General features: G+C 49.6%; 2 protein-coding genes across 3 annotated transcripts; both read right to left on the reverse strand.

Annotated features, from left to right (window-relative positions):
- Nucleotides 1-360: 360 nt before the first annotated feature.
- On the reverse strand, nucleotides 361-3,265 carry pex11b (peroxisomal biogenesis factor 11 beta). The gene is made up of 4 exons (XM_080485704.1): nucleotides 2,992-3,265; nucleotides 1,650-1,765; nucleotides 1,270-1,471; nucleotides 361-1,035 (listed from the first exon to the last, which is right to left on the reverse strand). The coding sequence occupies exons 1-4, from the start codon at nucleotides 3,045-3,047 to the stop codon at nucleotides 642-644; spliced, it is 768 nt and encodes a 255-aa protein (XP_080341830.1). The 5' UTR covers nucleotides 3,048-3,265; the 3' UTR covers nucleotides 361-641.
- Nucleotides 3,266-4,968: 1,703 nt separating this feature from the next.
- On the reverse strand, nucleotides 4,969-27,349 carry smad10a (SMAD family member 10a). 2 transcript variants are annotated; one of them, XM_080485690.1, is made up of 13 exons: nucleotides 27,124-27,349; nucleotides 22,990-23,065; nucleotides 21,180-21,420; nucleotides 20,057-20,231; nucleotides 17,998-18,021; nucleotides 17,678-17,899; nucleotides 16,381-16,593; nucleotides 13,787-13,888; nucleotides 11,151-11,204; nucleotides 10,474-10,657; nucleotides 8,569-8,737; nucleotides 8,201-8,339; nucleotides 4,969-5,524 (listed from the first exon to the last, which is right to left on the reverse strand). In XM_080485690.1, exons 1-13 carry the CDS (start codon nucleotides 27,125-27,127, stop codon nucleotides 5,313-5,315), a joined length of 1,815 nt encoding a protein of 604 aa, XP_080341816.1. In that variant the 5' UTR covers nucleotides 27,128-27,349; the 3' UTR covers nucleotides 4,969-5,312. The 2 variants fall into 2 exon arrangements, with proteins under 2 accessions (XP_080341816.1, XP_080341815.1); XM_080485689.1 differs by having other exon boundaries at nucleotides 21,180-21,423.

The following is a 27,349-nucleotide window of genomic DNA, read 5'->3' on the forward strand; positions in this document are numbered from 1 at the left end:
TCCACCTCCTACAGAACTCTGCTGCAGGAGTTCTGACGAGGACCAGAGGGCGGCCCACATCACGCCTGTTTTAAAATCACTGCATCGGCTCCCCGTTCGCTTCAGGGTGGATTTAAGGTTCTTTTATTAGTTTTTAAGTGTCTTAACGGTTTTGCACCCTCCTATTTATCTGGCCTGATTTTACCATATCGACCCTCACGGGCCCTGAGTTTAATTGTGCCTCAAACCAGGACCAAGACCCCCCCCCCCAGGTCCTTGGTCCAGCTAAGAGTTCCCTGGTCCATCCAGACGAGTCCTGTACCCGCTGGTGAGGGATGTGGACAAATCAACAGAGTAAAAAAAACAACACATTCACTTCTTCAAAGTGTTTAGTCAAAGAAAGTCAAAGTTTATTGTAGAAGTTTATATTAATAATCCATCAAAAGCAGATCCAGATCTTCTTACATGTCAACATGTCACAGTATTAGCAGAAAGGTTCTAGAAAACTAGGTTCAGGCCAAGAGTTCAAGCTGTGGAAGAGAAGTTCTCCTCCAGAGCCAGACCGCCAGGTCCTGGAGGGTCCTGGAGGGTCCTGGAGGGTCCTGGAGGGCCCTGGAGGGTCTTGGATGGAGGGCCCTGGAGGGTCCGACAGCGTTGCTCCATCAGGGTTTGAGCTTGAGCCAGGGGTGCAGGATGGCCAGGATGGCCAACAGGGAGGAGGCCAGGCCGCAGGCCCCCACCAGGCCCGGCCCCGTGCTGTAGACCCCCAGGCGGTCCAGGGGGACCAGGACGTCGCAGCCGTTCTTCAGCAGGTCCAGCAGCAGCGGTGGGTTGCTGTGCAGCACCGCCGCCACCAGGTGGAGCTGCCTGCTTAACCACACCCACAAGAAGGTGGTGGCCCGCAGGGCAGGCGGGGACGAGGACGAGGACGGGCCGGCCATCTGGTCGGGGGAGGGCGGGGCTTTGGAGGCTCGGAGGCGAGCCTCGCGCTCCATCAGGAGGCGGAGCTCGTACACATCTCGGGTCAGGTTGAGGATCAGAGCGAAGAGGTAATACCTGCAGAGAGGAAGAGAACCGTCCCGCCTTCGTTCACAGGTGTAGCTCCAGTTCTGGTCCTTCGTTACACCGTCATGTTGCATCATAGACTGACTTCACACTGAGCCACAGCTGGAAACATCCCATAATAACCACAGACATATTCACTATGGCAACTCTAACCTTTACAACTCCATCCAGCAGCAGCATTAGCATTAGCATTAGCAGCAGGGTGCAGCCTGCCCCAGCACTCACCTGAAGGAGCGCTGGCTCCACTTGTGGAGGTCCAGTGAGGGGAGGAGCCCCGCCTTGCCGGCCCACAGCAGGTTGTCACAGGCGAAGTACAGCGCTCTGTTCAGGTGGCCGAAGGTCAGACACAGTCTCAACACGCCGTCCGACAGGTGGATGCTCCTCTTGGCCGCCTCCAGCGCCTCCACCCAGTTCCCCAGGCGCAGAACTGTGGGAGGACAGTCCTCAGTGAGCGGAGCTGCACCTCCTCCTCCCTCCTCCACCTGAGCTGCACCTCCTCCTCCCTCCTCCACCTGAGCTGAACCTCCTCCTCCCTCCTCCACCTGAGCTGCACCTCCTCCTCCCTCCTCCACTTTAGCTGAACCTCCTCCTCCACCTTCACTCACGCTTCCTGCTCAGACTTAGCTGAGACTCCAGCTGGACGATCGTCCTCCGGACCTCCGCCCAGGAGTCACGTCTGTGGAGGGCAAAGCCCAGCAGGGTGCAGGAGTACTGGGCGGCCCTGGAGAGAGAGAGAAAGAGACAGAGAGAGGGACAGAGACAGAAGGACAGAGAGAGAGAGACAGAGAGCCACAGAGGGAGAGACAGACAGTGAGAGCGAGAGACAGAGAGTGAGAGAGAGAGACAGAGAGAGACAGAGAGTGTCAAGGAGTTTGATAAAGTGATTGATTAAAAAGAGGAAGAAGCACTTTTTTTTGCCTCAAAGATATTTGTATACACTCCACGGTAACACTCCAGAGCCCCATCTACAGGAAGAACACACTCTAAAGCCCTATCTACAGGAAGAACACACTCTAGAGGAAGAACACACTCTAGAGGAAGAACACACTCTAGAGGAAGAACACACTCCAGAGGAAGAACACACTCTAAAGCCCTATCTAGAGGAAGAACACACTCCAGAGGAAGAACACACTCTAAAGCCCTATCTAGAGGAAGAACACACTCCAGAGGAGGAACACACTCCAGAGGAAGAACACACTCTAAAGCCCTATCTAGAGGAAGAACACACTCCAGAGGAAGAACACACTCTAAAGCCCTATCTAGAGGAAGAACACACTCTAGAGGAAGAACACACTCCAGAGGAGGAACACACTCCAGAGGAAGAACACACTCTAAAGCCCTATCTAGAGGAAGAACACACTCCAGAGGAGGAACACACTCCAGAGGAAGAACACACTCTAAAGCCCTATCTACAGGAAGAACACACTCTAGAGGAAGAACACACTCTAAAGCCCTATCTAGAGGAAGAACACACTCCAGAGGAAGAACACACTCTAAAGCCCTATCTAGAGGAAGAACACACTCTAGAGGAAGAACACACTCCAGAGGAGGAACACACTCCAGAGGAAGAACACACTCTAAAGCCCTATCTAGAGGAAGAACACACTCCAGAGGAAGAACACACTCTAAAGCCCTATCTAGAGGAAGAACACACTCTAGAGGAAGAACACACTCCAGAGGAGGAACACACTCCAGAGGAGGAACACACTCCAGAGGAGGAACACACTCCAGAGGAAGAACACACTCTAAAGCCCTATCTAGAGGAAGAACACACTCTAGAGGAAGAACACACTCCAGAGGAAGAACACACTCTAAAGCCCTATCTAGAGGAAGAACACACTCCAGAGGAAGAACACACTCCAGAGGAACAACACACTCCAGAGCCCTTCGTCCCCTACAGAACAGAGTCCACAGTGAGGACCGGGTAAAAAATTCTGGTCTCTGTACCTAATGATCCGGTCCTTGGCCTGGCTCTGCGCATTGAAACGGACCCAGGAGTCCATGGTGGTCCTCCAGGACCTCAAGAGACCTGCTGGACTACTGAGACCTGCTGGACCACTGAGGCCCGCTGGACCACTGAGACCTGCTGGACCCTCTAGCAGTCCTGGTCGTGGTCCTGGTCCCGGTCGGAGCCTCAGACTCTCCGGGTAAAAACAAGCAGATCTTTTCTAGCGTCTGTTGACTTCCGCATTCTTCTTCTTCTGTGGTTGTTTTGGGGACCCAGCAGCAGCGCCCCCCCAGCTCCGGAGCAGAACTCCGCCTCCACCAGGAAAAACAGGTTTTAACTTTACAAACGATCCAATTTTGTTTGTCTGGAGCTGAAAACCTTCTTAAGCTTCGAAATGAGGATAATTCTGCTCATAAACTCCAGTTAACCGGAGCTCTATTTTATGTTCTATGGATAAAATTCATGAGAAATGAAGGAAACATTTTAATGAAAGTTATATTTATGATTACACATCCATATCTTTGAAGTCTTCCTCCTCTACTAACAACTCTCCACAATCACATTATTACTGAAACCTCTCCTCTTCATCACTGGCACAAAAAGAACCTAAAACCTCAAATGAAATCACGAGGGTCAAACAACCACTGGATAGCAGCTCTTTTAAATCCTGACAAATCAAACATGAACTATTAAGAAGTGTTTCAGAGAGTCGAGCTGAAACCGCTGGCTTTCTCATCACAGCAGGTCCTGGATCAGTCTGCTGGATTCCAAACTGAAGTCACAAACTACTTCAGTTAAAGCAACCGAAGTTCTGGTTCAGGCTCCCCGTGGGGGTCCAGGGAGTCTCCTGCTGATGGTTCTGGTTCTGGTTCAGGCAGAACAAATGAAAGATTTCCAGACCCGAGGAGTGAAGGACAAACTCCGTCTCATCCATCCATCAAATCATCCAGCTGCGGGACATTAATGCAGCAGGAAGGAGGCACTCAACTTTTTCATCAAAAAAACCTGGACACGCCTCCACCAGTCCTCCACCTGCAGGTGGACGCGCCTCCACCAGTTGTCTCTGTACTGAGTCCAGAGGCAGGCGAGGACAGGTGAGGACAGGTGAGAAGACTGAGCTTCTGACTGTCATGTTTGGTCAAACACTTCAGATTCCTCTGGTTTGTTTTATTGATCATTGATCAGAATGAAACACGTTCAAATTCATGTATTATGTCCCAAAGACCTTTAAAGTAATGATTAAAACAAACTACAAAGTTTCTTTAGATTATGTTTATTTAAGCTATTTCAGGACATAAAAACACTTACATTTCTTCTAGCTGTGTACCATCCAGGGAATATGAAAAATAAATAACAACAGCTACAAATTCTGTTCTCTGAAATAAAAAAAACCTTTTGTTGTCATTTTTACATATTTGCTGTTGAAACCTGACTTGACCAGCACGTTGGTGTGTGTGTGTGTGTGTGTGTGTGTGTGTGTGTGTGTGTGTGTGTGTGTGTGTGTGTGTGTGTGTGTGTGTGTGGCCACTGGCAGGGTGAGAGTTTGTTTCTGAAACTTGTGAAGCATAATGACTTGAGCAGAACAGAGATGAAGCCTTGAAGGTTAAGAAGCATCACAGACAAAGACGCACACACACACACACACACACACACACACACACACACGTCATGAGGACACACATACTGGTTCAGAGGACACACACACACACACACACACACACACACACACACACACACACACACACACACACACACACACACACACACACACACACACACACACACACACACACACCAGTCCAGAGGACCCAGAGGACACACACAGACTGGCCGAGGACAGAACACCATCCTGTCCTGTGTGTCCTCCTGTCAGAAAACTAAACTCATGAGGTATTCTGGCTTTGGTGACCGACGATACAAACCAACAAAACTTTAAAGCTAAATATTTTGGGCTTTTTGGTTCTTTTTTCTTTTTTGGTTCAGAGAAATGGAGTCATCAACACAAAAGGTAGAACCAGTTCTTCAGTCCCATGTCCCCCGCTCACTGTCGCTCTACTTCAAGACATGAAGACAATCTGCATCTTCCAGAGGTAATCTGTGTGTGTGTGTGTGTGTGTGTGGGTGTGTGTGTGTGTGTGTGTGAGAGAGAGAGAGAGCATGAGTGACGCGTGCACTGATTGTTACAAGCATAATTGGTTCCTGGTCATTTCAGTTTTATTCTGATTGTTTCTTTAGTGTTTCCCTTTGAACTTTGAAGACGAGCAGAGTGTGTGTGTGTGTGTGTGTGTGTGTGTATGTGTGTGTGTGTGTGTGTTCCTCCTCAGTTGACCGGTCCGGGGTCGGTCAGGGGCATGGTGTGCAGGACTTCGTCCAGGAGCTGCAGGGCGCGGTGCAGGTGGACCTCCACCCAGCAGGGGGTGTGTTTGATGCTCTGACGGGGGTAGTCGGGACCCCAGCCCTTAACGAAGCTGAGCCGCAGGATGCAGAGTCGCCGGAGGTCGTCCACACCGATCCCTGCTGCTGCAGACAGACCTGTAACACACACACACACACACACACACACACACACACACACACACACACACACACACACACACACACACACACACACACACACACACACACACACACACACACACACACACACACACACACACTCAGTTCTGAGCACTGTAGGTGTCATTTGGCAGAGTTAAGAGAATTATATGTGTATAAGTTAGAGTAAGAAATCCAAGTGTTTTCCAGCTGTTCAGGAAACTGTTCCTCTCACCATATGGAGCGCCACCTAGCAGTGGTTGGTGGGCTCGCATGTCTCAGTGACCCCTGAAGCCATGCTGGCAGGAGGTTTGCCTCCCAACAGGACCAGCCATGCCAGAAAGGTCAAAGGGCAGAGGCCTGATGAAGTGCCATCCACTGGTCCTCAAGGTCGGGGGTCAGACACATGACTGACCAATTGAAAAAAATAAATTCTGTTCTAGAAAAAGCAGCAGAGGAAATGAACACTGCTGGGGCAACGCGCCTCTGGAGACAAGGGACACTCGTATGAATGTCGACGGCGATGGCCAGAAGGAAGACAGAAGTCTTGAACCCACAGTGGGAACTGAGACAGGAACGCTAGCACAGCTTAAAATAAAGACATTCTGGAATCAGTGAGCGCAGAGTCAGAACAAACAACCGAAGAGACAGCAGAAGGAACCATGACCAACATCATGAGGGCGTGGCCATCATCCTACCTGATGGAAAGGAAACCTGTCAGCAGGCTGAGGAAGATAAGAATGAAGGGAAAGCACCAAGCAACCATCTTTCAACACCCCAAGATCCACAAGCTTGTCTGCTGTGGCTGTCCAATGTCTCTGCTGCAGCTCAACCTCGCTGTGGACTGCCAGATGCAGCCAACGACAGACGACCGAGAACGAGCCGTCAGAGGAATGTTTCCTTCCATTGTTCATCTTCCAGTCTAGATGTTGGTTCTGTTATTTTCCCTCTCATCAATGCTTTTCTCCCCTCCCATAAAATTGACGGTGAGACTTCGCCATTGTCATTCCTCTCCAAGTATTCTATAAAATGTTGCTTGAGAAGACAGAAGTCATACTGCTGAATGTACGACACCCCACACCAAACAAAGTGAACGAAGAAGACCTACTGAGGAGTTCCCCTTGGCAGCACGGTCAGATAGGACGGCGGAGAAGACAGAAACATCAGGAATCAGCTCAGCAAGGTCAGAAATGCCTTCAGAAATAGGACTAAAGTTTGGAGGTCATCCAGTTCAGCACCAGGACCAAACTGAAGCTGGAGCAGAGCTCTGGCCCAACCAATGTCACCTAAACAAGTTGTCCACCTTCCATAAAACAACCCGAGACCATCTCCAACAGCAGCGTTGGAACCAAGAGAGCGTGAAGATCATCATCATGTGAAGGCCATGGAGAAGGAAGGGACAGGTTAGAAGGAGAGAGCAGGGCAGCAGCACCAACACAGCCTGACATTGGACACTCCAAGGGAAACCCAAACAGGGACGACCCAAGAACTCCTGGTGCCGGGCTGCGGAAAGGGACTCCAACCCTCCAACACACCTGGGGAGCCATCCAGGAGCTGGACTAGAACTCAGAAGAGGGCAGATCCTTGCTGCCCCACATGCCTGAAGACATTCATGGGCATGAAGTGAAAAGGAAAACTGACCCAAAGTCACATACATGTGGGCGGGACGTAGGAGCAGCAGGACTCTGATTGGTCCAAGGTGTGCAGAGCATGGGCAGCACTGTGCAGGGAAGTGTGTTTTATTGTAGTATGTAGATCTGAGACTGTCTGTGTGTGTTGGAGGTGGAGGGGAGTGTTGGAGGAGGAGGTGGAGGTGTGTGTTGGAAGTGGAGGTGTGTGTTGGAGATGAAGGTGTGTGTTGGAGGTGGAAGAGTGTGTTGAAGGTTTTGGAGGTGGAAGTGTGTGATGGAGGCGGAGGTGTGTGATGGAGGTGTGAGGCGGAGGAGTGGAGGTGTTTGTTGGAGGTGGAGGGGTGGAGGTGTGTGTTGGAGGTGTGTTTTGGAGGTGGAGCTGTGTTTTGGAAGTGGGGGTGTGTGTTGGAGGTGGAGGTGTGTGTTGGAGGGTAAGGTGTCTGTTGGAGGAGGAGGTGGTGTGTTGGAGGTGGAGGTGTGTGTTGGAGGTGTGTGTCGAAGCTGAAGGTGTGTGTTGGAGGTGGAGGTGTAGGTGTGTTTTGGAGGTGAAGGTGTGTGTTGGAAGTGGAGGGGTGGAGGTGTGTGTTGGAGGTGGAAGTGTGTGTTGGAGGTGAAGGTGTGTGTTGGAGGTTGAGGGGTGGAGGTGTGTGTTGGAGGTGGAAGTGTGTTTTGGAGGGGCAGTGTCTGTTGGAAGTGGAGGGGTGTACATGTGTGTTGGAGGTTGAGGTTGAGGTGTGTGATGGAGGAGGAGGTGTGTGTTGGAGGTGGAGGGGTGCATGTGTGTGTTGGAGGTGGGGGGATGGAGGTGTGTGTTGGAGGTTGAGGTGTGTGATGGAGGAGGAGGGGGTGAGGGGTGGAGGTGTGTGTTGGAGGTTGAGGTGTGTGTTGGAGGTGGAGGGGGTGAGGGGTGGAGGTGTGTGTTGGAGGTGGAGGTGTGTGTTGGAGGTTGAGGTGTGTGTTGGAGGTGGAGGGGGTGAGGGGTGGAGGTGTGTGTTGGAGTTGGAGGTGTGTGTTGGAGGTGAGCAGTCTGCTCCATACTCACTGACTGCAGGAGCGATTCCTCCAACACTCCCAGGACCAGGGATGTTTCCAGCCACAGCAGCAGCCTGAGCGGCAGCAGCAGCCTGAGCCGTCGCCGCCTGCTGCTGCATCTGTCTGTGGCACTGCCGCAGGTCAAACACCTGCAACACACACACACACACACACACACACCTCTGCTCTGACTGCAGGTTCACCAGAAGCTTTATTGTCTATTTACTTATTCGATTATGTATTTCTGTGCTTTAATCTTCTAACTAACATCACAGACGTTCCTTTTTTATTTCAATTTGAATGTCTGAGCCGGGTTGTTGTACCTATTGTAATACTGAGCGATCTACAGGATCTATTTGTCACAGAGAGCTGTCTGACCTTGATGTACGCCCCGGGGTAGATCTTGTGCACGGCGTCGCCGGGCGCTCGCCCCGCCTCCCGATCCAGGTAGTAGCTCTGGACGAAGACAGCGTGGTCGCTCATGCATCGCATCCACACATCGCCCTCTCCTCGACACTCCAGCTGCACTCCTTTACCGATATGTAACCTGCAACAGCGAGGAGGAACAGTGAGGAGGAGGAACAGTGAGGAGGAGGAACAGTGAGGAGGAGGAACAGTGAGGAGGAGGAACAGTGAGGAGGAGGAACAGTGAAGAGGAGGAACAGTGAGGAGGAGGAACAGTGAGGAGGGGGAAGAGTGAAGAGGAGGAACAGTGAAGAGGAGGAACAGTGAAGAGGAGGAACAGTGAGGAAGAGGAACAGTGAGGAGGAGGAACAGTGAAGAGGAGGAACAGTCAGGACGATCAGTGAGGAGGAGGAACAGTGAAGAGGAGGAACAGTGAAGAGGAGGAACAGTGAAGAGGTGGCACAGTGAGGAGGCACAGTGAGGAGGGGGAACAGTGAGGAGGAGGAACAGTGAGGAGGAGGATCAGTGAAGAGGAGGAACAGTGAAGAGGAGGAACAGTGAGGAGGAGGAACAGTGAAGAGGAGGAACAGTGAAGAGGAAGAACAGTGAAGAGGAGAAACAGTGAGGGGGGGAACAGTGAAGAGGAGGAACAGTGAAGAGGAGGAACAGTGGGGAGGAGGAACAGTGAGGAGGAACAGTGAAGAGGAGGAACAGTGAAGAGGAGGAACAGTGGGGAGGAGGAACAGTGAGGAGGAACAGTGAAGAGGAACAGTGAAGAGGAGGAACAGTGAGGAGGAACAGTGGGGAGGAGGAACAGTGGGGAGGAGGAACAGTGAAGAGGAGGAACAGTGAGGAGGAACAGTGGGGAGGAGGAACAGTGGGGAGGAGGAACAGTGAAGAGGAGGAACAGTGGGGATGAACAGTGAGGAGGAGGAACAGTGAAGAGGAGGAACAGTGAGGTGGAACAGTCAAGAAGAGGAACAGTGGGGATGAACAGTGAGGAGGAGGAACAGTGGTAACACCACTGTTCCTTGTGTGTCTTTAAGCGGCGTGATTTTGGTCCGTCTGAGACGAAAGATCAGATCATAGGAGAATCCTTGGTAGCATCGTTAGTCTCTATCGTTAGAAGATTTATTACTTATTCATGGTTCTCTGCTGAGTGTCTGTTGGTTCTAGATAGGATGAATCAGTTATCAGGTGCTGATAGAAAAATGACTGTCGACAAGCCGCAAGGCGCTGGCGTCCTCCGTGGAGGGTTGATATCCTCTTCAGTTCTCTTTCAGACACACGTTTTCTTACATACCTAGAACTCGGATAAAAGAATCTGCCCACTTTTCTTATACATGTTGGTTTGATTCCCCCCGGCTAGCTCAGTAGGTAGAGCATGAGACTCTCAGTCTCAAGATAGAGGGTTCGTGTCCCACGCTGGGCGCCACCTTCCTGTGAGCTCACCACCTGCAGGAAGGTTCTTAATGGTGCAATGTGATCTGGGTGACGGTGCTCAGACTGACACCACCACCACCCGGGAACGGATAAGAGGGAGGAGAGGGATGGATGTTGGTTTGTCAAAGAATTCTATTTTGATTTTGGATTCCTCTGCCCTGTTGTGTTTGTATTTTATTACTTACTGCACTGTTACTTCTAGTTTTTGCCTCATGTACTTTTCCAAGTCAAAGGTGGCATGTCTATAGTTCTTTGTACTGTGTCTTGTTACGGACTGTCAAACCCCTGCTGGTTGTATTTTCTTTACAACCATCTCCTGTGACAAAAGGCAATAGAACGTTGATCTTGTTTCAGTGTGGAACCACTTATCAAAGCAGTATTTGAAGTTCGGGGGTATCTTGTTCACTGATGGAAGGTTCTTCTTCTGCCACTCACCTGGCTCTCTCGCTGGCGTCCGTGCGGTGGACGTTACTCAGCTGTCCGAGGCAGAACCGATCCCCTCCTGAGGGGTCCACGTACCCATCCACCGTCACGATGGGGCAGCTGGATGGTACCTTGAACATCTCCCCCACCTGGACGTCCATCTCAAAGTACGACACCGAGCACCAGAACTCTGGCCCTGCAGGAGGAACCAGAAACTTCAGTCCCTCTCCAGGGTTGATGTATTCAGTTCACCTTTAACCTGCAGAACAATTCCTGAATGACTGCGACTCCAGTGAAGAAAGAAAACTCCCAGAAATTCCCACAATGTACCGGAACCTGAACGCAGCACATGAAGCCACAGCGATGCTGGAGCGAACATCAGAACTGAGGTGAGGAGGACACGTTTCTGTCCCCTGAAACAGGGAGCATCCCCTCCAATCTGAGAGATTAACCCTGCTCAAGCTTTATTCATTTACCACCGAGTCCACAAACAATCCGACACGTTACCGACACACAACATTTCAAAAGAAGGAGGATCTCAGCAGATTGACGGATAAAGAGACGGATGAGGATCTGACTAGGGTGAGTGGACATTTCCTCCATCACCTATCTGCTTCCTTTAGTTTGTTGTTTTATTGGACACCTCATTTAGCAGAAGTACAGGTAAAGACAGACGATGAGGATCTGACCTGGATGAGTGGACACAGACGGAGGGAAAGAGGTGGACCCGTGATGTTGAGACCCTGAAACACACAGAAAAGAAGCCATTAGTCTGGTCAATATCTACACACTGTGGATGAGGGTGACACCTTACCTTCACCCCCGAGAGGACGTCGTCCCAACAAGGTGAGCTCAACAACTCAGCATAGTCACTTTACTACACTGAACTCATCTTACTGCAAAATACATTTTAGAAAAATCACTGAAAAGTGCAAAGCGCACCCTAAAATCAGTCAGTGTGAAGATGAGCACTTGGTCTGGCCTCACAATAACGACATGCTCCCGAAGGGACGATGGACGGCGCCTCGGGACCAGACCTGAACCACCATGCTCCGACAACAGCTCAGAAACATGGCGTCTCACAAGTGTTCCCACATGTTCAAAGGTGTCCGGAGGGGTAGAGCCAGAGGGGTGGAGCCAGAGGTGGCCAGCCAGAGGTGTTCCAGGGTGTCCAGAGGTGTTACAAGGCAGTTTTGGTGAAAGATCAGAGAAACACTAAAAACACCACAAAGCATCAACGACCATCGACCAACCAACATAAGGACGGAGGACAGACAGGAGTCTGGGAGATCACTGACAGGAAGTGGATCATCAAGACAACAGAAGATTCCAGATAAAGTGAACATGAGCAACCAAACGGGTGTAGAACAAAGATCAGCTCCATCACGTGGTGAGAAGTGTCCAGGAGAAGAAGCCAGTTAGAGGGAGAGCAGAGGCTGAGCAGGGTCCTCCACCAGGACCTGAGTCATCCGCCAGGACCAGGTCTTCCACCAAGACCAGAGCCCTCCACCAGGACCTGGGTCCTCCACCAGGACCAGGGTCCTCTACCAGGACCACAGGACCCTTGATCAGGGGAAGTCTGACCATTGGATTGTATTTCTGAAACTAAAAGTCGTTCTTCAGCACAAAAGTATCAAAATTAATTCAGTGTTTCCTCTACATCCATTTAGTAGTGGTGAGCCGCCATTCCTAAATCCTCGTCGCCGCTCCTTCAAATTCCAAATATATATTTTTTTCTTTAATTGAAGCAAATACACCACCGCAGTCTTGACCTCACCTGGGTCTGGGTCTGGGTCTGGAGCTCTGGAGCTCTGGAGCTCGTCCTCCGATGGGGGGGGGGGGGGGACACCCAGGCAGGATTTGGCTGCTCAAGCCCGTTTCCATAGCAGCAGCTCCATTTCAGTGCAGTTTTAGGCAGCCGTCACTTGGACGGTCAATTTTCCAAAAAGACGGCCGAAAAGGCCGTGTATAGTTTACTTATAGCCTCCAACGTGTTCAGGAGAGCCTCAGACGAGGGGGCCGGTGAAAGCACACACATCATCATGCACGGAGCGGTTTTAACTGTTAATACACCTGAATGAGTGGATCGCCTCCAGCAGGGGGCGCTGCTGTGACTCCTAAGTTTCACCTTCACTTTACACCGGGAGTCAAAAATCAGGCCCGCGGACCAAAACCGGCCGGTAACGGCTCCAATCCGGCCCCACAGACCACCAAGACAGGAGCTTACAGAGGATTTCTAGGAGAGTTTTTTACGTTTCACTGTATTTTGCAGCAACAGGTGAGCACCAGGTGAGGTGAGCACCAGGTGAGGCGAGCAACAGGTGAGGTGAGCACCAGGGGAGGTGAGCACCAGGTGAGGTGAGCACCAGGGGAGGTGAGCACCAGGTGAGGCGAGCACCAGGTGAGGTGAGCACCAGGTGAGGCGAGCAACAGGTGAGGTGAGCACCAGGGGAGGTGAGCACCAGGTGAGGTGAGTAACAGGTGAGGTGAGCACCAGGTGAGGCGAGCAACAGGTGAGGTGAGCACCAGGGGAGGTGAGCACCAGGTGAGGTGAGCACCAGGTGAGGTGAGCACCAGGTGAGGTGAGCAACAGGTGAGGTGAGCAACAGGTGAGGTGAGTAACAGGTGAGGTGAGCACCAGGTGAGGTGAGCAACAGGTGAGGTGAGTAACAGGTGAGGTGAGCACCAGGTGAGGTGAGCAACAGGTGAGCACCAGGTGAGGTGAGCACTACGTGAGGTGAGTAACAGGTGAGGTGAGTAACAGGTGAGGTGAGCACCAGGTGAGGTGAGCAACAGGTGAGGTGAGCAACAGGTGAGGTGAGCACCAGGTGAGGTGAGCAACAGGTGAGCACCAGGTGAGGTGAGCACTACGTGAGGTGAGTAACAGGTGAAGTGAGCACCAGGTGAGGTGAGCAACAGGGGAGCACTAGGTGAGGTGAGCACTACGTGAGCACCAGGTGAAGTGAGCACCAGGTGAGGTGAGCACCAGGTGAGGTGAGCACCAGGTGAGGTGAGCAACAGGTGAGCACCAGGTGAGGTGAGTAACAGGTGAGGTGAGTAACAGGTGAGGTGAGCACCAGGTGAAGTGAGCAACAGGTGAAGTGAGCAACAGGTGAGGTGAGCAACAGGTGAGGTGAGCAACAGGTGAGCACCAGGTGAGGTGAGTAACAGGTGAGGTGAGTAACAGGTGAGGTGAGCACCAGGTGAAGTGAGCAACAGGTGAGGTGAGCAACAGGTGAGGTGAGCAACAGGTGAGGTGAGTAACAGGTGAGCACCAGGTGAAGTGAGCACCAGGTGAGGTGAGCCGTGGTAAAGCAGTTCTTACACTGGTGGTTGGGATGATGGAAGTGAGGCTGTTCGTGTCCACGTCCGTTCTGCTGTGGTCCGATGGGAGTGTAGGAAGCTGTGCTGCTGCCCGTCCAAACGGCTGAGAGGAGAAGAAAACACCTTAGAGTGTGGTGGCCACAAGTCTCCTGCTGGACTCCAGTGTAGACACAACGACAACACAACGACAACACAACAACAACAACGACGGCTCAATGACACAACGATGACACAACGACGACACAACAACAATGACACAACGACGTCGACACAACGACGACGACACAACAACGACGGCTCAATGACACGACGACACAACGACGGATCAATGACACAACAACGACGGCTCAATGACACAATGACGACACGACGACGGATCAATGACACAATGACGACAACACCACGACACAACAACGACACAACAACGACACGATGACACCACGACACAACGACGACGGCACCACGACACAACAACGACACAATGACACAACAACGACACGATGACACCACGACACAACAACGACGGCACCACGACACAACAACGACGGCACAATGACACAACAACGACAACACCATGACACAACAACGACACAACGACGGCACAATGACACAACAACGACACGATGACACCACGACACAACAACGACGGCACAATGACACAACAACGACAACACCATGACACAACAACGACACAACGACGGCACAATGACACAACAACGACACGATGACACCACGACACAACAACGACAGCACCACGACACAACAACGACGGCACAATGACACAACAACGACAACACCATGACACAACAACGACACAACGACGGCACAATGACACAACAACGACACGATGACACCACGACACAACAACGACGGCACCACGACACAACGACGATGGCACCACGACACGACGACGGCACAATGACACAACAATGACACAATGACACAACGACGACACAACGATGACACCACAACAACGACAACACAACACAACAGCACAATGACACCACAAAGACGACACCACGACACAACGACAGCAGATTGACACAACAACGACACAACAACGACACAACAATGACACAACAACGACACAACGACGACACGACACAACAATGATGGCACAATGACACAACAATGACAACAACGACACAACGACACAACATTGACGGCACAATGACAACACCACGACGACACAATGACACAACGACGACACAATGACGACACCACGACACAAAGATGACACAATGGCTACACAACGACGACACAATGACACAACAACACAACAACGACGACACAACAACACAACGACGACACAATGACACAACGTTAACACGACGACGATGACACAATGACACAACGACGACACAACGACAACACGACGACGATGACACAATGACAACACAATGACAACACAACGACGACACCACGATACAATGACGACACCACGACACAATGACGACACAACGACACAATGATGACCTAACGACAACGACACAATGACACAACGACGACCCAACGACGACGACACAATGACAAAACGACGACACCATGACAACACAACGACGACACAACAATGACACAACACAACAACGACAACAACAGCAACATGATGACACAACGACATAATGACGACAACACGATGACACGACATAATGACAACGACACGACGACAGCGACACGATGACACAACAATGACACAAGGCTGAAACAACGACTACACAATGGAATTCTGAGACCACTTCACTCACTTTAATGTTTTGGCCCACATTAAAGTGTTGCTCCATTGAAAATGACATGGTGTGTGTGTGTGTGCGTGTGTGTGTGTGTGCGCGCCCAATCACTGTGACCCCTCTCTGGCGCCACCTGGGGACTCTGACAGCCACTGAAATAGTCCAGTCTATTATCTGTTATCAGTTAAAAATTATTGTGCTACTTTTATTGTTCATTCTGAAGGAAAATGACAAACTAAGAGCTCACTGCAGTAGGGATAGTAGAACTCACTGCAGTAGAAACAGTAGAACTCACTGCAGTAGGGATAGTAGAACTCACTGCAGTAGAAACAGTAGAACTCACTGCAGTAGGGATAGTAGAACTCACTGCAGTAGAAACAGTAGAACTTACTGCAGTAGGGATAGTAGAACTCACTGCAGTAGAAACAGTAGAACTCACTGCAGTAGGGATAGTAGAACTCACTGCAGTAGAAACAGTAGAACTCACTGCAGTAGGGATAGTAGAACTCACTGCAGTAGAAACAGTAGAACTTACTGCAGTAGGGATAGTAGAACTCACTGCAGTAGAAACAGTAGAACTCACTACAGTAGAACTCACTGCAGTAGAAACAGTAGAACTCACTGCAGTAGGGATAGTAGAACTCACTGCAGTAGGAACAGTAGAACTCACTGCAGTAGAAACAGTAGAACTCACTGCAGTAGAACTCACTGCAGTAGGGATAGTAGAACTCACTGCAGTAGAAACAGTAGATCTCACTGCAGTAGAAACAGTAGAACTCACTGCAGTAGAACTCACTGCAGTAGGGATAGTAGAACTCACTGCAGTAGAAACAGTAGAACTCACTACAGTAGAAATAGTAGAACTTACTGTGGAAGGCCGGCTTATTGCTGCTGTATCCATTCTGTCTGAGCGGGTGGGGAGGGGGAGACTGCTGCTGGGGGTGGGTGGGCTGTGAGGGCTGGGGGGGGTCCTGCTGCTGGGGGGGGGTCTGGATCGGGGTGGGGGGGCGGGGGTTGATGGCTGGAGTCTGGTGATGTCCATCAGAGTGAGGACCCTGGAGAGGCAACATGGAGCCAGAGCCTGGAACAACACACACACACACACCACAGGTCACTGTACTGTACACACACACACACACACACACACACACACACACACACACACACACACACACACACACACACACACACACACACACACACACACACACACACACACACACACACACACACACACACACACACACACACACACACACACACACACACACACACACACACACACACACACACACACACACACACACACACACACACACACACACACACACACACACACACGCAGCAGTAGCAGCTTCTGAAGTGGTGCATGCTTGTTGACTACTTCCAATAGTTTATCCATAAACACTTTTAAACAGCCCACAGCCCTGGATATAGCTTTTGGACAGAGTTCAGGTACATTAGTGAACATGAGATCTATGCAGGTGGATGTCTTTACACTATTTTCACTGAAAGACACTCTTGTGGCTCAACAATCTGAGCTCGATGACAAATACTGGTCATAACAGACATCTTCTTAAAAAAAACTTTGGAAAACCAATCCACATTAAAGTCACCTCAAATAAACACATCTTTGTTTTCATCACAGGCCCTGTCAAGGTTTTTACATAATTCATTCAAATAACATGCTTTAGAACTTGGAGGCCTGGAACAGCAACCAATTAATGCTGGCTTGCTGAATGGTAAATGAATCTGTACCCATAGTATTTCATCGTTGAAGTTCATCCTCTCTTACCATAGTGGCAATATCTTCTTGAATATATAGTGCAACACCTCCTCCATAACTGTTTCTGTCTTTTCTCTACAAGTTATATCCACTGACAGTTACAAGTGAATCATCCAACCTCTCATCTAAATGTCTTTCAGACAGTGTCTAGATGTGAACACCACTTGTTAGGCACATTCTAGTAATTTCCTCTACTTCATTCCTGAGACTGCAGATATTGAAGTCAGACCTTTCTTTGAGGGCCTCAAAGTAAGTCGGATTTGTTATTGGAACTTCTGTCCATAAATAAAAAGAATAGTAGCAGCAGCAGCAGCAGCAGCAGCAGCAGCAGCAGCAGCAGCAGCAGCAGCAGCAGTAGCAGTAGTAGTGATGAACTGACCAGTGGGAGACACAGACAGGTTGGGGTATCTGGGGCCCGGCGGAGGCCCGTGGGGCTCGGAGGACAGCGGCGGGTGAGGCGACGGGTGAGGCGGCGGGGGGCCGTAGTGGTCTGGAGGAGGCAGCTTGAGGGCGTCTTGGTGGTCTGACAGAGGCATGCTGGGAGGAAGGTCCATCTGGATACAGTCATGGATGTATTCCTCTTTGATCAGACCTCCTGGAACTGGACATCAACAATCAGCTTCTGACTGGACTTCATCAACAATAGACTTCCACTCTGCTCAACCTCACACGTCCACAATCAACATCAGAGACACTCACCAGAATTCTGAAGGCTGAGACCGACTGTGAAAGATAGAAAAATCAATCAATCAATCAGTCAATCAATGATCAGTTAAATGTTCACTCACTGGACAATGTTGATCAGTTTTTTAGAGAAACTACACATCGGGACACTTTCCAGCCCCCGACTCCAAATATTGTGTATCTTATTGTTTGATATCAAACTGTGTTTAAACGGACGTTGTTATTGTTTTCAATCAGGAGATCATAACTACCACGCTGGAATTTCTCTTAACTAGGTAACTTCAGGATTAACTCTGGTTTTCTCTTATCAGCTAACAAAGATATCCTGGTATGTTAATCTAGGTAACAGATATCCTGGTATGTTAATCCAGGTAACAGATATCCTGGTATGTTAATCCAGGTAACAGAGATATCTTGGAATGTTAATCCAGGTAACAGATATCCTGGTATGTTAATCCAGGTAACAGAGATATCTTGGAATGTTAATCCAGGTAACAGATATCCTGGTATGTTAATCCAGGTAACAGAGATATCTTGGAATGTTAATCCAGGTAACAGATATCCTGGTATGTTAATCCAGGTAACAGAGATATCCTGGTATGTTAATCCAGGTAACAGATATCCAGAGGCCTGTACTATGAACTGTGATAAACATACCAGGAACAATCCCTATAAATATTCAGGAACCCTATTTCAAGTGATTAAACTGTTAAAAACGATTAAAAGCCGCAGCAACTTAATCTGCGTTAATCTGCTCTGTTCTTGGATCAATGAAGTTTTCAGGTGAAGGCTCATTCTGGACTTTAGCACCGTTCCGTTATAGGGGTGCAACAACACATCGATCTGCATCCATTCATTTATTAATGATACAATTACATCGATGCACAATGACAACATCGATTCACATACGCCTTTATTTTGAAATTCACGTAGCATTTCTGTACGTCGGTGTCACCCTTTCCTGCGCACTCTCGCGGCCTTCGCACAACGTGCACAGCGGCGTCATGGCTAGCGTGAGCGGCTCAAAAAGGACGACTTACGCTCACCTGTTGGAAATAAATGGGCGGGATGGAAAGACTTCGGATTCAGACGGGAAGACGGCTCAAAAGACAGAACTGACTCCATATGCACAGTGTCAGTGCGAGTTAAAATACCGGGGAACACAACGAACCGGGCAACTACAGAAGAAGCACGGGCTCGTCACGCATGCTAGCTCCGCCGTCTGTGATGTCACGGCGGCTTTGACCAGGTTCTTTCCACAAACACTGAACAACAACTGGAAAAGAGCGATGAGGATCACAGGAGCCATTACATTGGTAAAGATATGAGACCTGACAGTGTTTTATTGTTACACCCTGACTGTTTATACTGTTTATTTAATGCCTGATCCCTGAAAGACCTTAGAAATAAAATAGTCAAATCATAGATTGTGTGAGACGGGCTCACATCATGACAGACTTTGTGATATCAGCAAACATCGCATGGTCATCCAAACATATCCACATGGTATGGTGATGAAGCTGGGGATTTATTCCTCCATTACATTACTGTAGAGGACGAGATGCTCACCGTAGCTTTTGCTGCCAGATGTGAAGATTACTGAAAGAAAAGCTCTTCTGAGATGTTAACCTCTTTAACGATACAGCGGGCTGGACTCTTATCAATGCGGGTTTTCTCAGATTTTCTTCATTTGAAACATGAGGAAAGATCTAAAGAATATTTTAAAAAGTCTAATAAATAGAGAAGTTCATCCTTAATGGCATCAGAGGACTCAGTATCTGTATGGCAGAAAGGTTTTCCTTGATGCAGATGATGGTACAGTGAACGGCAGGAAGCGTTCACTTCCTCCGCGGTTACTGTTCATCTACTGACACCAGCAGAAGAACTGCCGTCGCTGGAGAGCTCATGCTCAGGAAAGTGCTGTTTCACCTTCAGATGGAGAAGTTTCTCTGGTCGTGAAATGACCAGAACACAAAGAAAGTTCTCCATGAACAACCATGTTGTGTAGACAGGCCCTCAAAGTACAACGAGTGTCAGTCTGCAGAGTACTAGTCCAGGTGTGGAGTTGACCTACCGATCCCTGGAGACACCACCCTCTCGTAATGGTAGGGGTTGACGCACACGTTGTCGTATTTCAAGTCGAAGGCATACTGGCAGAACTTGACGTGCTTGAGTTCATTCTTGTGGAGATCCGGCCAGCGCCACAGCCGTGCGTAGATCACATGAGGGAAGCCCTTCCTGCCCGCCACCTTGGAGCAGAGGGCAGATTTCACAGTCAGACAGCTTGATAAAACCTGAGTGACACCGTGTACCGACAATGACCCGAGGACGGGAACCAAACTACTTGCCTAAACTAAGTATTTTCAAAGACTCAAAATCACATCTGCATTCTGAAGATGAAGAAAAATCTCCAAGTTTACTGGTGTATCACAACATTCATTCTGCGTGTCCAGATGTAACAGGTGATACTCCAGGTCCAGCCTCACTGTTCCAGAACCTTCTGGGAATTTGTTGCTCAGCTTTTAGCCACGATTAGCCTGCTTTGTTTTCTTCGCCACGGTAACAAGTTTCTTTTCTCACTCTGAACATTCTGTTTTCTAGTTTCACCATAAATTCTGCTGTGGAAACATTTTTCTGGCTCCGTCAGTTACAGAAGTAATGGAGGTTTTTCTGTGGCGCCGTAGCAGCTTTCTGTACCGATACAGTGACATCTAGTGGTCACAGATGGTATGTGTGTAAGTTGATACAGGTCACATGACTCGTCAAACAACTCAAATCAATGCTCTGCTACTTATAGTCCACACAATATGGGATTCATTTGGTTTCAAGATGCATTTGAGGTTTTAATGTGTTTATATGTATGGAAATAGAAAATTAGAGCTGAATCATCAAATTCCCAGTGAGCAACAGTTGGGTTACGGCCTCTGTCTTCATTACAGCTCGAAAGCATCCAGGTTTGAAGTGAACTGTGGGTCAGGTTAATGTAAAGTGCCGTCGCATGTCAAGGATGGAGGGAAGTGGGAACACAGTCCCCCGGCAGCTTGGAGCAACTTTCAGGAGGAAAATCAAGGTCACACTGGAAGGAGGGCTGAGCTGAAGAAACAGATCAGCCTGGGACTGGGTTTGCCAAAGCAGCGCTACAAACCATCACACCTTTCACTGCTGCTTTAAAAGCTGCGGGAGGAGGACGGACTGACCTGCAGCCGGCCGTCCAGCGTCCTCTGGATAGTCACACACTTGCTGGGATGGACGCCGTTGGTGGTGACGGCCGTGATGAGCGAGTCCAGCTCATCCTTCTTCTCCTTCAGCTTCTTCACCAGGCTCTCGATGGCCCGCTTGGCGAAGCCCTCGTTCTCGCCGCCCTGCCGGTGGCACATGAGGCTGTGGACGATGCTGAGGCAGGCGTCGTTGCTGCTCGGTGGATTCATGGACATGATGCTGCTGTCAGCAGACAGAACACACACACACACACACACACACACACACACTCAGAGAAACTGTGAAACGAGCAGCACAGCAGAACATCTTTCAGAACAACTCATTTCTTGTGGTTCCAGAAATAACATTTTGGAGACGCGTCAGTCTGGTTTTAGGAAGAACCACAGCACAGCCCTTTTAAAGATTTTAAATGGCATCAAGACTCCCAACAGCTCACAGTCTAGATTTTAGTGGATCTTCTGCTTCTGACACCATTGATCAGGTCATTGTATTAGAGGGACTCAGGAATCTGGCCGGCCTCTCTTGTAATGTTTTAAGTGGTTCAGTTCTTATCTCACAGATCGATGCTTCTTTGCAAGTATGGATACATGTTCCTCAGGAACCCGTGAAGTCAGCTGTGGGGTTCCCCAAGGATCGATTTTAGGCCCAATCCTTTTTAATCTTTACATTCTGCCACTCGGGGACGTCCTCAGGAGACATGGCGTCAGCTTCCATCGCTATGCTGATGACACACAGCTGTATGTGGCGGTGTCTCCTGAGGACACGAGGCCAATCGATGCCCTTCTTAACGGCATTTTAGATATTAAGTCTTGGACGGCAGCAAACGTCCATCAGCTCAACCAGGACAAGACAGAGGTTCTAGTTCTCGGTCCTGAAGGGCAGAGAGAGAAACTTTTACCAAAACTGTTAGATTTTAACCATCTTCATCCAAACAAAACCTGGCCGTGACTAATGCTTTTACCTCCAGTAGGCTGGACTATGGTACCGCCCTGCTCTCTGGTCTCCCAAAAAACTTTATCAACACTCCAACTCCTACAGAACTCTGCTGCAGGAGTTCTGACGAGGACCAGAGGGCGGCCCATATCACGCCTGTTTTAAAATCACTGCATCACTGCACTGCACATAAAAGTTCTTTTATTAGTTTTTAAGTGTCTTAACAGTTTTGCACCCTCGTATTTATCTGGCCTGATTTTACCATATCGACCCTCACGGGCCCCGAGTTTAATTGTGCCTCAAACCAGGACTAAGACCCCCTGGGGGGCTGCATTCAGCTCCTATGGCCCCCGTCTGTGGAACAGCCTGCCGGGGAGCCTCAGGGCTGCAGAGAGACTTGAGGTTTTTAAAAAAAGTTTTCAAACTCACCTTATTAATCAGGTTTTTTAACTGATTTCTGTATATGTATATATGTGTATTACCTATTTAATTACCTACTTTTATCTACTTTATCTATGATCTATTTATCTACTTTTATCAGGTTGTTAACTGACTCTTTTATCTCCAGTGGTTCCTCTCAGGGGTCGCTATACTGGTTGTGGCCACGTTCCCCACTGGTGGGACGTTCTCGTGGGTTCCCCCGTCCACGTATGTTGTGGGATTCGTGGTGCAGTGTCCGGTTGTCCGGTTTATAAAACACACATCCAGCAGCAGATATCGTGATAAATGATTTGGTCAGGTGAGGAAAACCAAAGTTCTGACACACTGACCTTCAAAGAGGAAAGCAGCTGTGTGCAGCAGTTTATCTGGAACGTGGAGGAGGGGGGGGGGGGGGGGGGGGAATTTGTGACTCACCTGGAGGTCAGATGGTCGGCCATTGGGTGAGCAGGAAGTTCCCCGGTGTCATGATGGCTCAGCTCCGAGTCGTTCCCTAATGGTGGAGCATGAAGATCTCAAATTAACACTTTGATTACCACAGGTTCTGAAATACAATTCACAATCAAGCAACCCCACCCCCCAGGGGAAACCTGGGTTCACCCCAAAACAGCTCAAGTGTCTTCAGAATCCAGCTGCAGGACATTCAAATGAATCCTTTCACCCCATTAATCCATTCATGATCACACATTCACCTCATCATAGAGCTCTTCTTCATATCTTCTCAAAAACAAAAACAGGTTCTCACAGTTCAGAAAGGCACAAAGTTGTTTCTCAGAAGAATCCCCTTCAGATCAACTAGAAAAACAGTAAGAGGTGAGGAGAGCCAGTTCCCCTTTACACTGGGTAATAAAATCCTCCTGGTCTCACTAGAAACAGCAGAAGGTGATTCAGAGTCTCCGTCAGCTGATCAATATTCTCTAGAGCTTCACGTTACTGGAATGATAAAGTCAGAATCATGATGACACAAGTATTTCTCAACTCTTCTGGAAGAGAGATGTGGAGGGCAGCTTCCAAACTGTTCCCAGAGAATAACTCAGATCCGCCAGAGAAATAATGTCCACAGGTTCACCCTGACCTGTTCCGTGATTTCATTGGTCTGATGTGACGATCTGACACCTCCTGGCAGCTTTCTAACCCGCACTCACCTGAGAATTACGTCTGAAAACAGCAGCAGCTTATAGTCCAGAAATTACGGTAAATGGAAACTGTTGTAGCTTCAGTTTGTGTTTGGTTGAAGTTTGAACATGTGGCTGTTCAGATATTGAACAAACTGCCGTCCATTTCTCTCCCAGAGCAACTTTTAACTCAGCAACTAAAACCTGAATCACTGTGGAAGCAGCTCTGGTGAGAAACTGGAAAACCTCTTTATGATGTACTGGGATGAGGCCTTCCCGTGTGGACAAATGTTTACGTATGAGCTCGGGCGGCGCAGAAAACCCATTTCATCGATTTACCAAATGTGTAGCTAAAAAGATTTTTATTTTGCAAATTCGAATCAGCTTCCACCGACAGTGGCCACAGGGTGATCAGCTTCCACCGACAGTGGTCACAGTGGTCACTGGGTGATCAGCTTCTACCGACAGTGGTTACAGGGTGATTAGCTTCCACCGACAGTGGTCACAGTGTGATCAGCTTCCACCGACTGTGGTTACAGGGTGATCAGCTTCTACCGACAGTGGTCACAGTGTGATCAGCTTCCACCGACTGTGGTCACAGTGGTCACTGGGTGATCAGCTTCCACCGACTGTGGTTACAGGGTGATTAGCTTCCACCGACAGTGGTCACTGGGTGATCAGCTTCTACCGACAGTGGCCACAGGGTGATCAGCTTCCACCGACAGTGGTCACAGTGGTCAGGGTGATCAGATTCCACCGACAGTGGTCACAGTGGTCACTGGGTGATCAGCTTCTACCGACAGTGGCCACAGGGTGATCAGCTTCCACCGACAGTGGTCACAGTGGTCACAGGGTGATCAGATTCCACCGACAGTGGTCACAGTGGTCACTGGGTGATCAGCTTCTACCGACAGTGGACACAGGGTGATCAGCTTCCACCGACAGTGGTCACAGTGGTCACAGGGTGATCAGCTTCCACCGACAGTGGTCACAGTGGTCACTGGGTGATCAGCTTCTACCGACAGTGGTCACAGTGTGATCAGCTTCCACCGATTGTGGTCACAGTGGTCACTGGGTGATCAGCTTCCACCGACTGTGGTTACAGGGTGATTAGCTTCCACCGACAGGGGTCACAGTGGTCACTGGGTGATCAGCTTCTACCGACAGTGGCCACAGGGTGATCAGCTTCCACCGACAGTGGTCACAGTGGTCAGGGTGATCAGATTCCACTGACAGTGGTCACAGTGGTCACTGGGTGATCAGCTTCTACCGACAGTGGCCACAGGGTGATCAGCTTCCACCGACAGTGGTCACAGTGGTCACAGGGTGATCAGATTCCACCGACAGTGGTCACAGTGGTCACTGGGTGATCAGCTTCTACCGACAGTGGCCACAGGGTGATCAGCTTCCACCGACAGTGGTTACAGTGGTCACAGGGTGATCAGATTCCACCGACAGTGGTCACAGTGGGCACAGGGTGATCAGCTTCCACCGACAGTGGTTACAGTGGGCACAGAGTGATCAGATTCCACCGACAGTGGTCACAGGGTGATCAGCTTCCACCGACAGTGGTCACAGCACACAGGGTGATCAGCTTCCACCGGCAGTGGTCACAGTGGTCACAGGGTGATCAGCTTCCATCGACAGTGGTCACAGTGGTCACAGGGTGATCAGCTTCCACCGACAGTGGTCACAGCACACAGGGTGATCAGCTTCCACCGGCAGTGGTCACAGTGGTCACAGGCTGATCAGCTTCAGGGCAGACGTCACTGTCTATCTACACACTATATGTTAAGTTGTGACCTGAGTTATAGCCCCGCCCCCTCAGGACCCGACGATAGCTTCTTACGTAAAGTACGAACATATTAAATCGCAGTGTTGAGGGAAACAAATCGCAATTAGATTATTTTCCAAAATCGTTCAGCCCTAATTGGAAGAGCCAGTGTCAATATCAATGCTATTGCCAACAACACCAGCTAATAATGTCATGTGACTGTCTACAGGCTTCCTGGGTTATAGCCCCGCCCCCTCCGTGACATATCAGGACCCCAACGCTACCGTGAGCATGTGCAGCAGCTGAGTGCCAGCCACAACCTCACACGTTCATAAACAAGGCTAGACACTGACGGAAGGTACGACACACTGAAACTTTGTCAACTGGTTTCCCTCCAGCGTCCGTGGCTGCGGCCAGTAACAGCACATTCTGAACACTCAACAGGAAGTCCACTATTTTGAAATAGATATTGGATTTTCACTGATTTTGGACCAAATTGAATTTTGCAGAGAGAACTAGTCCGACAGTGAAAGTCCAATTCACCTGAAAATTGGCGGGTAGATAGAAAAGGGATTGGTGAGCAAAGCTTCCTTAAACATTGCAAGACATCTGAGGGCGTGGCCAAAGTTTGACGTTTCGCCACCAAACAGGTGGTGTAGGGTAAAAACAGGAAGCATCACTTGATCGGCGTCAAATTACATCGGAGTCCGACCGTCATCACAACCATATGATTACTTCTAATCGTATGCCCTCTGGGGGCGGGGCAATGGCCAAGCTCGCCATGGAACAGGAAGTGCAATGTAGATAACCTGAACATGTTCAGACCCAAATATTACATCAGAACCAGGGCCTCACCACAGGTACATCACAATGGTGACCATCTGCTATGGCGCCACCTGCTGGAAACAGGAAGTACGGTCTACATAACCCGTCCCTGCTCTGACTGACTCCAAATTCCACGTCATTCATTAGATGACGGTCATACGCCGACTGACATTCTTGGTTGATCCCGTTGTACTGAGGCGTTTACGTCAGGTACAGAACCTAACGCATTGTTGTAAAAACTTCTCCCATCTGAGTTGCATTAGTGTTGCCTGACGCCTGTGAGGAACAAAACATTGAATAAAACAACTGAGTGACATTAGAACATTCACATTCTGATTTAAAGAATTCAAATTCACTCCCTGCCTAAAAAGACTTGATTTGTGAATTGAGTCTTAAGTTTGATCACACTGATAGTTTAACACCGGGTGGAAACTCTGCAGGAGTCCAGACACACACACACACACACACACACACACACACACACACACACACACACACACACACACACACACACACACACACACACACACACAGTGTAGAAGTGTTCATTCAGCATCATGTTAGGAGCAGGTAGACCACAGACAGACTCAGACCCTCTCAATCTCCAGCCTCGGAACTGAGGTAAAGAACCGGGATCAGAACCATCAGCAGCTCACAGACCCTGAACCGGGTCTGGTGTCTCAGACCTCAGGGTAACACCTGGATCACATGTTGGGGGTCTGGAGGTAAAACCTGTGTGAGCTGGTCGAGGCTTTCGGGGTAGAACTCTGATCAGCCTGGGGTCTTCCAGGGTAAACCCTGATCGGAGCTCCAGGCTGACGGGAGGTCGGTACTCACACATTAGCCGGGGTGCAGAAGTTGTTGGCGGCTCACCGACAGGCTGCTCCCGGTGTCTGTGTCGTGGACGTCCAGCTGTTTGCGGGTCGGGTTCCTCTCGGGGTTAGCTGAAGGTTCCCTCCAGTTGTTGCCGAGCCTCTCGGGGCGTTTCTGGGTGTTTGAAGCCGCTATCAGCCCCGTTTCCTCCGGCAGTAGCCGTTCCTCCCGCACACATCACTACAACAAT

The sequence above is a fragment of the Lipophrys pholis genome, assembly GCF_963383615.2.
Source record: "Lipophrys pholis genome assembly, chromosome: 17".
Classification (NCBI taxonomy): Eukaryota; Metazoa; Chordata; class Actinopteri; order Blenniiformes; family Blenniidae; genus Lipophrys; species Lipophrys pholis.

Bases quoted from the DNA above. Each gene is read 5' to 3' on its own strand.
- smad10a (XM_080485689.1), bottom strand. The intron at 18,022-20,056 runs GTAGGTCAACTC...TATCTTTCACAG, and splicing joins GGTGGTGTCTCCAGGGATCG to TCGGTCTCAGCCTTCAGAAT. The intron at 16,594-17,677 runs GTCAGTTCATCA...GTGTTGTTCCAG, and splicing joins CCTGTCTGTGTCTCCCACTG to GCTCTGGCTCCATGTTGCCT.
- pex11b (XM_080485704.1), bottom strand. From the start codon at position 3,047: ATGGACTCCTGGGTCCGTTTCAATGCGCAGAGCCAGGCCAAGGACCGG. The intron at 1,766-2,991 runs GTACAGAGACCA...CTCTCTCTCCAG, and splicing joins GCCAAGGACCGGATCATTAG to GGCCGCCCAGTACTCCTGCA. The intron at 1,036-1,269 runs GTGAGTGCTGGG...TCCTCTCTGCAG, and splicing joins TGGAGCCAGCGCTCCTTCAG to GTATTACCTCTTCGCTCTGA.